At 47.9% G+C, this 18,538-nt stretch overlaps 1 protein-coding gene across 1 annotated transcript; it reads right to left on the minus strand.

The window, feature by feature from the left end:
• Positions 1–1,347: 1,347 nt before the first annotated feature.
• Positions 1,348–17,811, minus strand: FAM186B (family with sequence similarity 186 member B; the record flags this gene model as incomplete). The annotated part of the gene is given in 13 exon segments (XM_082849907.1): positions 1,348–1,492; positions 4,301–4,486; positions 5,202–5,380; positions 7,862–8,020; positions 8,024–8,054; positions 8,532–8,773; positions 8,777–9,150; positions 9,153–9,726; positions 9,730–10,187; positions 12,323–12,505; positions 16,668–16,809; positions 16,811–16,894; positions 17,716–17,811. Coding segments are annotated over 13 exon segments (2,853 nt in total).
• Between the last annotated feature and the right edge of the window lie 727 nt (positions 17,812–18,538).

Genomic DNA, 18,538 nt, shown 5'->3' on the forward strand with positions numbered 1-18,538 from the left:
GCCAACTATACATTAAAAAAACTTACTCATAGTCGTTTAATTTCCAAAGCAAAGTTATAAAATTCCCTTCAAATTATTTATAAAGCAATGCATTTAGTGTGAGGGCATTTTAATATGTTGGCTACAGTGGGGTGAGGCCTCCAGAAAATAAGCCTGAAAGGCCAGACATGGCCCTTCCCTGCCACAGCTGTCCCATGTGTGTGACCTGCATCAGAAACGCCTCTCACCTTCCTCCCTCCGCCAGGCTTCCTTGTGGTACGTTGAGCTGTGGCTCAGAGATTAAATCCTACTCTGGCATCATCCAAGGGCCATCAGTTTGCATCCAACATCCTCCTCTTCCTTCCAGAATTTCAACCTTAAGCAAGGATGGGTGTTCCATTCCTAAGAAACAGAATCACTGGATTGTGGGGCCTCTGAGAACAGGGTAATTTCCTAGCTAACGTTTTATCATGCCTGGTCCCTAGGTCTGGTCTGGCTAGGCGGGAGGAGGGGGAGGGGAGTGCAAGGGAGAGTGAGGATGGGGTGGTGCTCGTAAGCTGTATGAACCAACCAAAGTAGTGTCTTCCCTGAATTAAGACAATTAATTAATGGACAGGGATGGCCTCCTAAGCCCACACCATCTAGATTTGGAACCGTGTCTCTATTTCTTCCATCTTTGTCCTCACTTCTTAGAGATGCACTCACCTTTGCTCCCACACCCAGTCACACCTGGCTCTGACTTGTACTCAGTACCTTCTTCTGTTCTTACCTTCTGAGTTTCACGCTCATCATCAGTATATCTGTTACGTATTTGTCTGTGTCTCTGATTGATTTTAGAGTTACTGAGCCCTGCTGTGTGCCAGGCACTAATTATGGCCGTCTTGGCTGGTCGGCTCCCAGAGGGCAGACACAACACTGGGGGGATCCTCTGTGACTGGTGTCTAAGTCAGTGGCCAGGTGGTCATGCATCTGGTTTCAAAAATGAGTGAGATGGGGCTTCCCTGGTGGCGCAGTGGTTGAGAGTCTGCCTGCGGATGCAGGGGACACCGGTTTGTGCCCCAGTCTGGGAAGATCCCATATGCCTTGGAGCAGCTGGGCCCGTGAGCCATGGCCGCTGAGCCTGTGCTCCACAAAAAAAAAAAAAAAAAAAAAAAAAAATGAGTGAGTTGAGGAGGTGTGGGTTTTAGCAATGAGGCAGAAAATTTTAAAAATAAACACATCTCTATCTTATTAAAAATGTACAGTTTGGGGACTGAAGGAGAAAAGTAGTGTTTCTCAAAGTTCTAGGATTACTTAGCAGTACCCAGAGTGTTTGTTTAAAAACACCAGCTGGGAATCTGCATTTGGAACAACTTTGAGAATCACTGGCTAAGGCATGGAGCAAGGACTGCAATTGTCTCGATCCTTCTGGCTTTTTAGGGTTCCGGGGAAGGACTCGTTTGACTTTTTACAAACAAGCTCAGCTGGCTCCTCTGGGTGTTCCTGGCCTTCCTTTCTTTGGGTCACTGAGGCACTGAAACAGTTAATACAGTTACCAGTTGGGAAGCAGATGAAACAAGGCCCTGAGATGTGAGTACCCACCCAGCCCACCCGAGAGCTTCCCTGGTCGTCTCTGGGAGACCAGTCCAGGGCTGGGCCCAGACTGACCCAGATGTGGAACTGCTTAACACAACATTTCTGCCACATCCCAGGGGCTCTGCTTCTTTTCTTGTGAATCTTCCTCCCGTTTCACGTTACAGAATACTCCCTCTTCCCTCCCCTCACTCTTTCCTGCTCCTTCCTACCCATCCACGTTTCTTCCTCTCCACCCCCATCTTGGTTCCTTCCCAGAAACCAAGTTATAAGCTCTCTCTTCTGTCGGCACCACGTTGGAAGTCTGTGAATCCATAATCACTGCATCTCAGCACACACGTGTGAACCATCGTGTACTTTGTGCAGAAATCGGCTCTGAGCAAGGGAGGGCAGGGCATTTAGAGTCGAGGTTAAGATACTTCTCCAACTGCAGACAGCGCTCGGTGTGTACAGGCACATAGCTATCTTACCTGTCAGACAGACAGCCCAGGGGAGACACCTGTAAGACAAAGCAGAAAAAAGATCTTGGAGAAGGGCGTCTGCTGGTTTTTGAAGGACACGGTCCCAAATCACAGAGGGAAGATTAATAGTCCTTCCCCACATGCTGAGAGGACACCCCGGCGGGCGTTTGATGAGACAGGTTGCCAACGCCAGGCAGACCAGGAGAATGGGACAGTCGGTGCGAGGCTGGCCCTAGTTATGAAACTAGCTGGTGCTGTGAACTGGACAACTTGGCCAGGGGAGCTGTTCAGGTCAGCAGGATCGTGAAGAGGTGAGTGACCTGGACCCACACAACAGGTGGGCCTGCAGATTTGAGGTGGGCCAGGGGCAGGCGTGGCAGTGGAAGCAGTGTGTCTCCAGAGGTGCACACGCACAGAGAATGCACAAAGAAAGCAGCACGACCACCACCCTAGGGCAGCAGTAGCCTGGGCAGCGGCAGATTCTCATGCCACAGCAGCAAGATCCCAAGACGATGGAGGCAGCACCTACACTAAAATCTCGAGGACCAGCTTGACACACAGGTAGGTGGTACCAACCTGGCATGTGGATAAGAAGACAGAAGCAGCAGGGCTTGGTCTCTACACCTGGTAGTATGATAAACTGAAAAAACTGCTGTAGAGTTTGAAAAAGGGGAAGAAAATTGTATTCACCTAAATTCCCCTGGAAAGGAGAAACTGTCTTTGCTGGGAACAATATTTTGATTAGTGCTTTAAGTCTGAAGCTGAGATCCCAGTGGCAGCATGGGTGTAGGTGGGAGAGCTCTGCATGAGAGACGGGAAAGAGTTTTTGAATTTTGCATGTTAAACCAAAGAGAGAGGGGAAGAAAGGAGGCTGCTCTTCGGTACTGTTCACTGTGAGTCCCTTTCCCTATCACCCCGCTAAATTTTCAGAAAGTTATGAAGATCGTGAAATGCTTGGGGTCAAGCGGAGTGTGTATACTTGATATTTATGTGCACATATTCACGTGTGCGGGGTTGGTGCCTCAGGCTGAAACAGATGACGAGCAGAGCCCAGGCACTGGCAGGGATGCAGAGGGAGGGAAGGCGCTCAGAGAGGAGAGATAGCACTATGGGGGTGCTAGAGTCAGGGGCAAGTTTAGCCAAGTCTCAGCAGGTGCGGCCCCAGTTGATTTCTGGGTTACTAAATTCTGCCAGTGTTGTTTTTGGTTATTCTCAGTTCTGTTTGCTGTATCCAAATCAACTAACAACAACAACAACAACACACACACACACACACACACACACACACACACACACACACGCACTTGGAAACTCTTCAGGAACTGAAAACCAGGTATCTATGTACTAGGTGGGCTATAATGTTGATGTCCAGCTGGGACTCTCAGGCCCACTTCAGAGCGGAATCACAGCCAAGGACCAGCCTCCTTTGATGTTGCCGTGCCACCCCGTCTTCCCTAAGTTCCTGTCGAGAGGATGAGGGCAGCAGCAGCATCTTGCAGCCTTGGTTCTGGTTAGGTCTACACTGGCAGGCATCAGTGCCCTCTCCCTGTCAAAGATATTATTGATTGTTCCCCAACCAAGGATCCAACCTGGGCCCTGGCAGTGAAAGCACCGAGTCCTAACCACTAGACTGCCAGGAAATTCCCATCCCTGTCAAAGATCTTTAACTGGGGCAGGGGCAGGGCCACAAGAGGCAGCTGGGGTTAGTAATCTAGAAAGGCTCCTTGAAACAGCCTTGAGTCTTCAATATTGACATCTTCAAGCCAAGAGAGGCAGAGTTGAACCTTCCTAACCAGAAAAGTCCCTTGTTGGCCCACTGAGTCCTGCCCGCCTCCCTTCAGCTGCTCTTCCCAGGGGCAGTTCTTGAAGGCAATAAGGAAATGACAATGCCAAAGACGGGCCCAGTTTATCCTGAGATTTTTGGTCTCTCTCATCTCTCCATACCTGCACCTGGCTCTCCTTGAGAATAACCCCCAGGCCTAGGGCAAAAAACACCTCTTGAGCAATTCACGTGCAGCCCAGGAAGCAAGTGGGAAGGAATGACTTCTGTCGTGATCTTCTGAGACGCCGTGTGGAGTCCTTTGAGAGAACTAGAATGGTGCTGGCGTGGGGACCCAAGCTCATGGCCAGTGAGGCAGGTAAGCATCTCTCTGTCTGATGTGGTACAGTAAATGAGGTCATTATTAATGTTTGGAAAGATAGCTGTTGCGCGGTTGGACACAAAAGTGTGTACCCTTGGTGGGCAGATCTCCCTGAATCCAGATTAACCGTCCAGCCTTGCATCTTACCGGGCCTTGAGGGACATTAAGCTTTTGTGGTAGGAGGAATGCACATCCAATGCCAACAGCCGGGGAATATCTGGGTACCCCCCTAGCTGGTCCCAGGACAGGCTGGTGGGGGTCTTCTTTTCTACTGGGTGACTGGAGGAGGCCACATCAGTTTTCCAGATGGCCTCCAGCTGGTTCCCCTGTTGGCTGGGGTGTGAAGGTTGAAAGTGTAAGAAGAGATGAGGAGGTCTTTACAGAAAGGGAGAGACTGGGAAGCAACAAGCTCTGCAGGGTTTTCTTCCCTTCTCAAATAGCCGTCACTGCCTTCCTTGCCGCATCTCTTCCCTTCCCAACTCTAAATCTCACCTCCTTGGGTCTCCTCTAGCTGAGGAGCTACTGTAAGAGGCTGCCGAGACAGCCCCTGTTCCTCCAGGCACATGCCCTGGGCCTGAAGCCCTGAACTGGCCACACCAGGGGTGTGTGGATGTGTCTCTTCTTGGCTGCCCAGAGACTCGTGGTGTCTCTCTTTGAGCCCAGGGGTCACGTGGTGGGAAGGATCAGGTTGATTTACATGGATGGACCAGGGGCAGGTGCCAGACCAATGCTCAGGGTGGAAATGGTTGTAAGTTCTCAGCTGTGGGTCCCAGGAGTCTTTCAGTTGCATAGTTTGAAACATACTTGGTCAGGCTGTGCCATGAAGCCCACACACCACATACACACATACCCCCATCTGGGCCAATGGCCAGAGCTGGGCAGGCCGCTGAGAAGCTAGTTTCCTTGCAACTCATGGGGTGAGCTTTGCCTGTCTGTGCCTTCACTGAGCTGCCAGCCACCACCCCCCGACACCCCGCAAGTCTGGTCACCCCTGCTCCCTGCCTCCCTCACCCACCTAGCCAGCTGCCTCTGGCTTCCATGCACCTACTGGGCCATCCGCAGGGGCACACATTGCTGGTGCTTGGTCATAAAGAGCTCCAGGTGTCGCTTGCAGGAGGGGCTGCTGGAATGGATGTTCCGCAGTAAGGATGGAGGAGGCTTGCTTTTCCTTGACTTTGGGGAGGTGACCACAGGGGTGTTCAGGTTAATGTTCCACTCCTGCTGGAGCTAAGAGGAACCAGCAGAGAGGCATCAGAGAGAAAGGAATTCATCCTCTCTCTAGTGCCAGAGGAGGCATTGCCTGACTTGTGGCAGAGCAGAAAGGGTGAGGCCCAGGGAATGCCTCCAATTAGGTATGCCTGGGACCTCAGGGTATTGCATTTCCCAGAAATTCCTTGAATTGTTCTTTGCTGGTTTAGTTCCTGTTTTCTCCTTTGCTGTGGAGAATCTGGACAATGGGCAAAACAGCAAGGAAAAAACTAAAGGAAGCCAGAGCAGCTGGAACTGTGAGAGACTCGTGTTACCGGGCCAGGTTGTGTCAGGAATGCTCTCCGTGTCTTGTCATTCAGCCTCTGCCCTCGCCCTGGGGAAGGAGCTGGAGGAACCCTCACAGCCATCTAAAGAATTATTATATATATGGTCCCTTTCCTTCTCAACCTCAAAACCAATTTAGCAAGTCAAGACACCTACAGGAGGTGATCAGGACTAATATAAGGTGACAGGAAACTGAATTGGGAGATATCCCCATGGCCAAGGCTCTTCCAGCTGCCTTATGCTGGCACTTACACTGAATCCCTCAGGACACTCCTTCCCCCAGACTCTGGCCGTGGCTGCTCAGGACTCAGTGGGGTAACCTCCTGGCCCAGCCCTAGAGGAGATCTCAGCAGATTCTGAGTCACTGCTGCAGGATTCTGCAATCCCTCCAAGCCATCAGCTAGCCTCCTGTGGACCATGTCAGCACTCGCTGCTTTTCTGACCCTGGTAGCAGGGGAAAGAGTAGAGGAAACTGAAGGCAGACCTTAGAGAATAAAAATAGGTCAAACCCAATGGATTAAGACTCCGAATGACTTTGGACTCTCAACAGCAACACCAAAACCTAGAAGGCAATGAATGAGCAGTGCCTTCAAAATTGTGAGGGAAAATGAATTCTAACCTAGACTTCTGTATCCAGGCAAACTGTCAATTAAGAGTCAAGGGTAGGGGGGCTTCCCTGGTGGTGCAGTGGTTAAGAATCTGCCTGCCAATGCAGGAGACACAGGTTCAAGCCCTGGTCTGGGAAGATCCCACATGCCGCGGAGCAACTAAGCCAATGCACCACAACTACTCAAGTCCACGTGCCTAGAGCCCATGCTCCATAACAAGAGAAGCCACTGCAATGAGAAGCCCGCGCACTGCAATGAAGAGTAGACCCCGCTCGCCACAACTAGAGAAAGGCCGCACGCAGCAACGAAGACCCAATGCAGCCAAAAATAAAATAAAAATTTTTTTAAAAGTTAAGGGTAGGGACTTCCCTGGTGGTGCAATGGTTAAGAATCTGGCTGCTGGGGACTTCCCTGGTGATCCAGTGGTTAAGACTTTACCTTCCAATGCAGGGGATGCAGGTTCGATCCCTGGTCAGGGAGCTAAGATCCCACATGCCTTGCAGCCAAAAAAACCAAAACACAGAACAGAAGCAATATTTTAACAAATTTAATAAAGACTTTAAAAATGGTCCACATCAAAGAATCTGCCTGCCAATGCAGGGGACACAGGTTTGAGCCCTGGTCCCAGAAGATGCCACATGCTGCAGAGCAGCTAAGCCCGTGCACAACTCCTGAGCCTGTGCTCTAGAGCCCACGAGCTACAACTACTGAAGCCCACGCACCTAGAGCCCGTGCTCCACAACAAGAGAAGCCACCGCAATGAGAAGCCCATGCACTGCAACGAAGAGCAGCCCCCGCTCGCTGCAACTAGAGAAAGCCTGAGTGCACAGTAACGAAGACCCAAGGCAGCCAAAAAAAAAAAAAAAAAAGTTCTACCTCGTAACAACAAAAACAAAGCACATTAAAAAAAAAAGGGCTTCCCTGGTGGCACAGTGGTTGAGAGTCTGCCTGCCGATGCAGGGGACACAGGTTCGTGCCCCGGTCCGGGAAGATCCCACATGCCGCGGAGCGGCTGGGCCCGTGAGCCATGGCCGCTGAGCCTGCGCGTCCGGAGCCTGTGCTCTGCAGTGGGAGAGGCCACAACAGTGAGAGGCCCGCGTACCACAAAAAAAAAAAAAAAAAAAAAAAAGAGAGAGAAAGCAGGGGAGCTGTCCCCAGAGAGAAGCAAAGGGAGTCGCCAGCACGAGGGTGAAGAAGACAGCTGTGACCAAGCCTGGAGAGCAAGCAGATCAGACAAGACCAGGATGGGGAGGGAGAATCTGAGCACAGAGTCAGGACTGCAGGCCCTAACTACCTCCCCTCCAGAAGAAGCTTTCTTGTCCAGCTCCTTTGGAGGGTTCCTGCCTCTCTTGCTCTCCGCATATATGGAGATTGGAAAACTGGCCTTCCTTACGCTCAGGCTGTCTCCTGCCTTCCCCTCTTCCTGGTTCAGAGGCTTTAATCTGCTCTCTTACTTCCCAACTGCTCTCCCGCGCCCAGGTACACCCCACAGCCCCATGGCTCCACCCTGGCCCCATCCCTGCTGGCTGTGCTGACCCCTGAGAAGGTCGCCGGGTGGGAGGCCCACCTTGGGGAACATGGTCACCATGCTGCTCAGGCACTCTCGGCGCTTCTCCTCCAGGTCCCTCTGCTTGTCTGTCCAGGCCTGCAGCTGGAGGTTCTGCAGGCGGTCGACGTTTTCCAGGAAGAGGTAGAGGTTCTGGGCCTTGTAGGCAGCCCCAGCTTCTCACACAACTTGTACGTGGTTGATCACTTCTTGTCTGGGAAGAGAGGGAAGTGATTTAGTGGGTGAAGGAGACTCCTCCTGCCCCCAACTCTCTGTTAACCAGAGATGACTCTGTGTCTGTGAGAGCTGGGGAAAACAGGGAGCAGAGAAGCAGGAGGTGGTGTCAGGTGAGGAGGCTCAGGCTGGGCTGGAAACAGGAATAAAAGTAAGGCAAATGGGGGAGCGTGTTAGGCGGGTTACGGACAGGGCAGTAGGAAGACAGGAAGAAAGGCTTGCAGGAAAGCTCACTAGAGGGAGAGCAGTGTGTAAGTGTTTGACCTCCCACACCTTCAGGGCTGCCCAAGGCTCCGAGGTCAGGTGTCCTTCGCAGGTACCCTCCCTCAGGGTACAGGCCTGGGGTGATTCTCCCCATCCCACTTGCCCCATGCTCCTCCTTTCTCACTGGGTTCTGGCTCTGCCCATATATTGCAGCGGTGTGGGTGGGTGCCGGTGGGTGCCAGGGAGGACCTACCGGAGGCTCTGGAAATGTCTGTAGAGGATGTACTTATGGCACAGGCACCACAGCTTGAGCGCGTTCAGCTCCACGGCGGTGGTGGTGAGCTCCCGCACCTTGTTGTGCAGGTAGTGGGGCAGCCCCAGCTGATCCTCCTCAGTCAGGAGCTGCAGGTTCTTCCTCTGGGCCTCCACGTCCACGTGGTATACCTTCCCCTTCAGAGTTACTGGGGATGTATGCAAAGGGGGCTGGGCCACTTCTCATAGGGATGTCCCCGTGACAGGAAGGGAGGCCGTCTTCTTGGCCTTCGTGGGAACACAGCGGGCCCGTGGTTTCTGAGTAAACTCGGCTGAACTCATGGTCCTCTGGTTTCCGGGGGCAGGCTGCTGGGTCTTAGGGGACCTGGGCAAGTGTGGCCTCCTGCCTTGGTGAGCAGATTCGGCCTGGCTTGGGGGAGGTGCCAGTGATGCCTCCTCCAAGTCCCTCCATCGACTGGTGGGCATGAAGCCCATTCTCTCCACGTGCTCTCCTGTCCGCTCCGGCCCCCTCCATGGGCCCCCTTGCTCCTGGGCCAATCTCCGCTGCCACCCCCTTGCTGCTTCCCCCTGCTCCCACTGCCGCTGCTTCTCCCGGTGTCCCGCTCCAGCAGGGCCCACTTCTCTTGCCACTGCAGCCACATCTCCTCCAGCCACTGCTGCCTTCGCCTCTCCCAGCTGAGTTCCTCTTCCCAGTGCTCTGCCTTGCTCTCCAAGGCCACCTTCCTAGAGCTCTCTGGGGACAGCTGCTTCTGAAAATGGGACTTCATCTGGAGTCCTTCCTTCTCCTGGGTCACTTCCTGGAAGAAGTCCTTCTGGTCTTTGACTCTGTGGCCTGGGCTTTCTGCTGACGGTCTTTCCCATTGCTTAGGAAACTTGTGATCCATGGAGGATGGCAACACAGGCTGAAGATTTTCAGTGCCCTTGCTGCTGTACACATCTGCAGTCCTTGAATGCACAGTCATGGTGGAAAGTGGTTGACATGTGGAAGGCCTAGCACTACTATCCCAGGTCATGGCCAGGCGACTTGGGGAGAGTGGTGAAAACTGCTCCTCCTTCTTGGGCTCCTGTTGGGTTTCCTCTATGACTGTTTCTTTCTTTCGGAGGGCCTCTTTCTTGGCAGGGGCTGGGGAGTCAACCAAGATCTTGACTGAGTATTCTGCTTGACCTCTAGCAGACTAAGCCTTGTTCAGCTGGAACTCTAAGGCATGCTTCCTCAGGAGAAGGTCATGGTACTTTCCCCCTAGAATTTCTACCTGCTTTAGTAGGGCATCACTCTTACTCTTGAGGACTTGGAGGGACTTCTGGAAATATAGCCTCTGGCTGCTGAGTTCTTTGGTCCTCTCTATTTTCAGGTGCCTGTATTTGGCCTCCAGGCTTCTGTTCTCCTTGTGCTGGAGCATCAAGGCCTTGTTGAGGTTCTCGACCACAGCAGACACGTACCTGATGGCCCAAACCTCCCCCTGGTTGAACATCGTGGAGTCCAGGAGTTCCTGCAGCATGGACTTCACCTCGGAGACCCTCACGCAGGTAGTGTGCTTGTCCTGGAGCATCTGCTCTGGGCTCAGTGGCTGAGGGCAGGATGTCACTTTTTGTGGGCTTTGTTCCCGCCAGCCCTGCCAGAAGGTGTGTTTGGACACTAGGAGAGGTGGCGAGAACAAAGGCAATAAACTCCCATGGATCCAAGGATTATACTGATTCTCCACACCCTGCTTGGCCAAATTCCCATCCAACCTTCTTAGGGCTTTGGCAATAAGGAGCTGGGGCATTATGTGAGGCCAGGGGAGATATTGTCAGGAGAGATCTCTGCTGGGCTCAGAGCTTGCTCAGAGCTTACCTGTCAGGGTCTGTCAGCTCCACAGCACCTGCAGGACCCAGAGGGGTCTGGACCAATTCGATCCAGTTCAACCCAATTCAACATATTCCTGATCCTCCATGTTTCCCTGGAGTAGAGTGATTTTTCTAATCATGCTACTTCCCAGTCTCAATATCTCTGTTTGGCTACCTATTGCCAGCTATCTAAATTCTGGAAGCCCACCTGGCACTTAGACTCTAGATCACCTGGGAAGTTGTATTTCCCTTTCCTGTTACCACTGGACTGTGTTTGTAGAGAATTTATCACGTGGTCCTGCAGTGGTTTACATTCTTTTATAATGACTAATGTCTTTTTCCATTTTGGGGGTCATGAACTCCCATGATACTTTGATGAAAGCAGGAAAATGTACATAAACACCGATTGTGCACTTTGTGTTCAAACCCATTCATATGCAGACTTCAGCTCCTCAGGGATGGTCCATGGTCATAGCTGTATCCCCTTGGATCTACTAGGTGTAGAGCTGCTGGAGGGATTATCTTGGAGCATCCATTCATTTCTCATTCAGTGAACATCACTGGCAGACAAAACACTGGCTAACTTTGGATGAGGGGCTAAAGGAAATATGGAAATTAAATGACACTGAAATCAAGCCAGCATTTAGCTAATACTGTCAGAGAGGCCATATGCTCTAACGGTTCAGAGCATGGATTCTAGAGTCAGATAACTCGGGCTTGAATCCCATCCCTACCACTTGCCTTAGGCAAGTTTCCTAACTTCTCAGCACCTCTATTTCTGAAAAATGGGGATAATCATAGCATTTACTTCATGGGACGTAAGTAGATGATGCATGTTTAGTACCAAGCACTGTACCAGGTACCTAGAAAGTGCTCAATAACTAATCCCTAAAAAAATGAATAAGACACAGCCTTTGCCCTCCAGAAATTTATAACCTAGCAAGGAAATAAATCAAGTAAACAAATAACTATATTTCAAGACATAATATGACAAGGATAGTAGGAGACATTGTCTCCTTCTCCTCCACCTTTCCTTGCTTCCTCCCTCCCCCAGCTATCGACCTTGCTTAACTGGTAAGGAACCTGGCCATGAAAATCAATGGTAAAATGATAATGTCAGCTCTTGTTTATTAAGCCCTGAGTGTGTGTTCTGAGCACAGTGCCAGATGCCTCACACCACGTGCAACCCTGTAAGGTAGACAATGCTCTCCTCACTTTGCATATGAGGAAAGTGAGGTTCAGAGAGAGGAAGTAACTTGCCCAAAGTCACACAGCTAGAAATTGGGATTCAAACTCAGGTTTGTCTGACTCCGAAGCCCATGCTCTCGAGTAAGATTAAGAAGCCAGAAAACCTATGCGTGGGGCCTAGTTTTGCCACAGGCTTTCCTTGTGGATCCTTCTCTCCTCTGAGCTTCAATGTTCTCATCTACAAAATGTGGCAGTTAGCTAATCCAGGCCCATTCTAGTGCTGAGAGAAGTGATATTTCAAGGTTGAGCCATGTTGCTGACTGGCTACTTCTGCAGTAGCCACAATCGAGAAGGTTCTAGAAGGGCCTCCAGCTGAGTCTCACCAGACTGCTTGGCTCTGCATCTGGGTTTGGTTTAAGGAAAGGATGTTCCTCTAGCTCTAGCTATAAACTCCACCCTTTCTGACCTTCCAGCCTTGTTCCCCAGAACTTGCACGAGGCCACAGCTCCAGGGACCACCAACGAGGACCTGTCTCCACATCACACCTTCCTTCAGCCCTGAGGGACAGCCCAGAACTGCTCACTTCTCAGCTTGGGTCCACTACCTCAACCTCTTACCACTGACCATCCATCTCAGCTAAAGCTTTTGTTATGGAGGAGAATCAGAAAGACTCCCATAGACCCTGGTGTGTGACTTCTTTCCTTGAGATGGCATCTGCCCCACCCCGCTCCCCTGCCAGGTGCTCCTGGAACCTACTTTGTGCCCCTTTCCTTTGTCCTTCAATGAGAGTGGAGCAGAGGGAAATGAGAGACTCGATGCCTCCTTTGGTGGCGATGAGGGAGAGAGGTAACCCCTTCTCCATCACCTCGATCCATTCATCCAGGGCTTCCTCTTCCTCCTCACTCTTCCTGTTCCTGATCTCATAGGTCAGACTGTCACCTGGAGAGAGAGTGGGAGATGCAGGCTGAGAATAGTCTGTCCTCTAGGGAGCCCCAAATAGCCCTATAGGATAGGGGTTACACCAGCAGGCTTTGAGGTTGGATTGGTTTAACCTCTTATTAGCTGTATGATGTTGAGCAAGTCACTTATTTCCCTAGCCTTAGTATCCTTGCCAAAAAAGGGTTGGGTATGGATTAAATGAGATAATACAAGTGAAATGATTAACATGAGACCTGCCATGTAGAAAATATGCATAGACATAAAACAGCACTGTTGTACTACAAAGCCAGCAATGTGCCTATCTTGTTATTGCTCTATCCTCACTGCCTAATCCAATATCTGGACAATTAAATGAATTAACTGCAGTCAACAGCCCTGCTTAGTTCTTGGGGGCAGCTGAAGGACCAATGAACCGAGAGCTCCTCAGGGGCAGGGCAATGTGAGTAGGGGTAGGGCATATCCCTATACCATCTTCCTCCAACACTGCAGCATCCACCATACCTCACACCAGACTGAGGTCTCCTGATCGGATAACTCTGATCTTAACGGGGGTAGCATCTGGCTCCAGGACTGCATGCAGCTGGTCCACACCCAAATGGCTATACCAGTTGCTTATAGCTGGCACCAGTGCTGTTTGGCTCAGTATCCATTCAGTACTTTGAATATCACCCTTGAGTCCCTCTATAAAATAGCTAGTGTGCTCCACAAAAAACAATTAGAACTAATAAACAAATTCAATAAAGTTACAGGATCCAAAGTCAACATATAAAAGTCAGTTCCATTTCTACACACTAACAATTAACTATCCAAAAAAGAAATAAAGAAAACAATCCCATTTACAATAGCATCAAAACAATAAAATACTTAGGAATACATTTAACAAAGGAGGTGAAGGATCTCTACAGTGAAAACCATAAGACATGAATGAAAGAAATTAAAGAAGACACGTGTAAATGGAAAGATAACCCATGTTCATGGATCAGAAGAATTAATATTGTTAAAATGTCTATACTACCCAAAGTCATCCATAGATTCAGTGCAATCCCTATCAAAATCTCAATGGCATTTTCCACAGAACTAGGAAGAACAATCCTGAAATTCATATGGAACCACAAAAGACCCCAAATAGCCAAAGCATTCTTGAGAAAGAAAAACAAGGCTGGAGGCATCACACTACCTGATTTTAAGCTATATTACAAAGCTATAGTAAACAAAACACTATGGCACGGGCATATAAACAGACACATAGATAAATGGGCCAGAATCAAGAGCTCAGAAATAAACCCATGCATATACGGTCAGCTAATATTTGACAAGGGACCCAAGAACACTCAATGGGGAAAGGATAATCTCTTCAATAAGTGGTGCTGGTAAATGTGTACATTTACATGCAAAAAAATGAAATTGGGGCTTCCCTGGTGGCACAGTGGTTGAGAGTCCGCCTGCCGATGCAGGGGACACGGGTTCGTGCCCCGGTCCAGGAAGATCCCACATGCCGCAGAGCGGCTAGGCCCGTGAGCCATGGCCACTGAGCCTGCGTGTCCGGAGCCTGTGCTCCGCAACGGGAGAGGCCACGACAGTGAGAGGCCCGCGTACTGCAAAAAAAAAAACAAAAAAGAAACCACGAAATTGGACTCCTATCTTATACCACTCACAAAAATTAACTCTAAATTAATTAAAAACTTAAATACAAGCCCAGAAACCATAAAACTCCTAAAAGAAAACATAGGGGAAAAGCTTCTTGATATTGGTCTTGGCAATGATTTTTTTTGGGGTATGACATCAAAAGCAAAGGCAACAAAAGCAAAAATAAATAAGTGGAACTACATCAAATTTAAAAGTTTCTGCACAGTAAAAGAAATGATTATCAAAGTGAAAAACTTCAACCTACAGAACGGGAGAAAGTACATGCAAACCATGTATTTAATAAGGAGTTAATATCCAAAATCTATAAGGAACTCACACAACTTAATAGCAAAAAAACAAATAATCCGATTAAAAGATGGGCAAAGGATATGAATAGACATTTTTCTAAAGAAGATATACAAATGGCCAACAGGTATATGAAAAGGTGTTCAACATCACTAATTATCAGGGAAATGCAAATCAAAGCCACAACGAGATAGTACCTCAGACCTGTTAGGATGGCTATTATGTATAAAAGACGAGATAACAAGCAATGGTGAGGACCTGAAGAAAAGGGAACCCTTGTGCACTGTTGGCGGGAATGTAAATTGGTATAACCATTTTGGAAACCAGTATGGAGGTTCCTAAAAAAAAATTAAAAATAGAATTACCATATAGTCCAGCAATCCCACTTCTGGGTATATATCCATAGGAAACAAAATCACTGTCTCCAAGAGATTTCTGCATGCCCATGTTCACTGAAGCATAATTTACAACAGTCAAGACATGGAAAAAACCTAAGTGTCAGTCAGTGGATGAATGGATAGAGAAAATGTAGTATATATAATGAAATACAGATAGTCCCCAACTAATGATGGTTCAACTTATGATTTATTGACTTTACAATGAGGCAAAAGTGATACACATTCAGTAGAAGTCATGCTTTGAATTTTGATCTTTTCCCATGCTAGTGAAATATGGTACAATACTCTCTCATGATGCTAGGCAGTAACAGCAAGCTACAGCTCTAAGTGGTCACAAAATCACAGGGGTAAACAATGGATACACTTACAACCATCTGTATGCATACAGCCATTCTGTTTTTTCACTTTCAGTATAGTCTTCAATAAATTACATAAGCTATTAAACACTTTATTATAAAATAGGCTTTGTGTTAGATGATCTTGCCCAACTGTAGGCTAATGCAAGTGTTCTGAACACATTTAAGGTAGGCTAGGCTAAACTGTGATGTTTGGTAGGTTAGGTGTATTAAACACATTTTCAATTTATGGTATTTTCAACTTATGATAGGGTTATTGGGATATAACCCCATCATAAGCTAAGGAAGATCTATATTATTAAGTCATAAAACAGAAGGAAATCCTGCCATTTGCAACAACATGAATGGACCCTGAGGGTATTACACTAAGTGAAATAAGTCAGACAGAGAAAGACAGACAAATACTGTACGATCTCACTTATATGTGGAATCTAAAAAAAGTTGAATTCACAGAAACAGAGAGTAAACTGGTGGTTATCAGAGGCTGGGAGGTGAGAGAAATGGGGAGATGTTGGTCAAAGGGTACCAACTTTCAATTATAAGATGAATAAGTTCTGGATATCTAATGTACAGCATGGTGACTACAGTTAATAATACTGTATTGTATACAGGCATACTGCATTTTATTGCACTTTGCTTTTCTGTTGTTTGCAAATACTGCATTTTTTAAAAATTGAAAGTTTGTGCAAACCCTGCATTGTCAGATGATGGTTAGCACTTTTTAGCGATAAAGTATATTTAATGTTCATTGTTTTCTTAGACATAATGCTATTGCACACTTAATAGACTACAGTAGAGTATAAACATAACTTTTACAGGTACTGGGAAGCCAAAACATTCACATGATTCACTTTATTATGATATCCACTTTATTGTGGTGGTCTAGAACTGAACCTGCAATATCCAAGGTATGCCTATATTTGCAATTCGCTAAGAGAGTAGATCTTAAATATTCTCACCACACACACAACAAAGGATGACTATGTGAGGTGATATGTTATTGTGATAATCATTTCACTATATACATATATATGTTTCTATATAAAATAATCACATGTACACTTTAAATTTACAATGTTGTTTGTCAGTTATATCTCAATAAAGCTGGAAAAATAAAACAGCTAGTGTGAGTTTGCACTTAGGTTCTATCTTACTAAAAAATGAGATGTAATAATGAACCCAGGACTTAGGCTTCATCACATATGCACCTAATATCACAATCTATTACGTTTTGGACAATGACATGCTTGCCTCTCTAGGGAATAGAGGTGATATGCTACGACATGAGTGGGACAATGTTTCACTGGAGAGGCGCTGCGATGTGTCTTTTGCGCCCTCTGCACCCACCACCCTGCACTCCCCTCCCAGCAAATGCTGACCTAGGGTAGGGGAAAGGAGGAGGCTGAGTGAGCTGGCACCAGCATCTTGGGGGGGAAGGCACCCACCCTCAGGACTGCACCCAGCCTGCAAACTCACCCCAGTCACCTAGCCAGTGGAGAATTTCATACAAGTGCTTCTCTTTAGTCTTAGCATCGTTGGAGAATGAGGTAATTTTCTCCAGCAAGATGAATCTGTTCTTGCCCTTTTGCTCTGTCTGGTGAGATTTTGCCTTTTTTTTTGAAATCATATCCTAATTCTTCTTGGAAGCGGCTGATGACACAGTTGACATTGTCCAAGATGTCTGAGAGCTGGGAAGAAATATCCTATATGGGAGGCAGCAGACTGTAGTGTTTTGGGGTGTGAACTCTGGTGCCAGATGCCATGTCCTAGTAGTGTGATCTTAGACAAGTCAGTTAATTTCTTGGGGCCTCAGTTTTCTTATTTGTAAAGTGTAGATAATTATAGTACCTGTGTCACAGGGTTTTTGTAAAGATTAAATGAACCAGTATTTGTAAAGCACTTAGGACAGCGCCTGGCACATAAAATAAGTGTTAGCTCTAATTACTGTCATTTTGATTATTAAGACCAGCTCAGGGAGAGAATACTAAAAATCCACAGCAAACATTTCTTCAGAATTTCAGAATTTGCTGGGGACTTCTGGACATCTCTCCTCACAAGGATCCAGAGGCAACGAACTAGAAAAATGAGGCCCCAAGAAACCCTCAGGATCGGAGGCTCCCGTTAAAAAAATGCACCAGAGGCTCATGTGCAGGGTGATTTGAATCTTTGGCCATTTCCCTGTGAGTTTCTAGGGCTCAGCTTGGGGCAGTCTGACAGGTTGCCAAGAACAGACCCCAATCAGGAACTCTGGGCCCCTCCTCCTGCCCTGGTAGGACCCACCATGATGTGTCTCAGGGCCAACCTAGGGCTTCCCTGTGGGCTGTCTGCTTCCTGGGCCCATCCCTGCCTCGGCGGCAGTTTGATTCCAGCTCACCCTCCACTAAAGTGTCCACAAACCCAGCTTGCTGAGGATCCCAGGACCCCTGAGGGCCCAGAGCTGGAATCTTACCCAAATCTGGGCTCAGTCCCTAGCCTCCACATCAGACCCCAACAGAAGGATGACACCCTCATCTCAAGGGGTTACCTCCTGAGCCCGAGTTAGTTGGGCAGCCTCAATTCTTGAGATGATGGCTTTCACCGACACAGCGGTCACCAACAGTAGGGGCTTGTCTTTCTCCATTTGGGATCACTCTGTCAGTCACAAAGATGTCCAGTGTCTCTGGTACAGGGGCCTGGACACACGATGTTGGCTGCTTGGGGGTTAAGGACTCCAGGGCAGCTTCTGAGTACCCTCTTCCTAGCCACAGCTCCCTGTAACTGCCAGACATCACGTTCCAACTGACCTTCTTTTCTCCAGTGACATCATGAGGTTGATTGGAAGAATGACTCCCTGTCATCTATCTGCTTGATTATCTAGCTTTTTAATCCATCACCTAATATATATTAACTTGACCTGTTGCTTTTTAAAAATCATTAAATGTTATGCTCCCAAACTAAATATTAACAGCTAAAAGTAGGAAACAGCAATTAGAAAAAGTTCTTTTCCCAAAGAACTTTTAATTAAAAAAAAATTACAGCCAATCAATAACTAATGGGAATATATTTCAATTTGCACCAGGGGTCAGGGCTTAACCAACACTGTCACTGAAGGTAACCATCAGTGCCAGAGGCCTTTCTAAAACAAATGATTAAAATGGACATCACTGTATGCCCAGGACTAGAACTTTGCCTGGTATATAGTAGGCACTTAATAAACATTTGTTGAATTAATGAATCTGTAAGTAAAAATACATATATGTGCAAATTATTCTTCCATGTTACTGAAACATTTAACAGATAAGGAATTAAACATTGTAACTTCAGTTCTTAGCAGTGCCATAGCCACTTAACAACTTGTCACCTGACAC

The sequence above is a fragment of the Leucopleurus acutus genome (assembly GCF_964270905.1).
Source record: "Leucopleurus acutus genome assembly, chromosome: 11".
NCBI classification, from domain to species: Eukaryota; Metazoa; Chordata; class Mammalia; order Artiodactyla; family Delphinidae; genus Leucopleurus; species Leucopleurus acutus.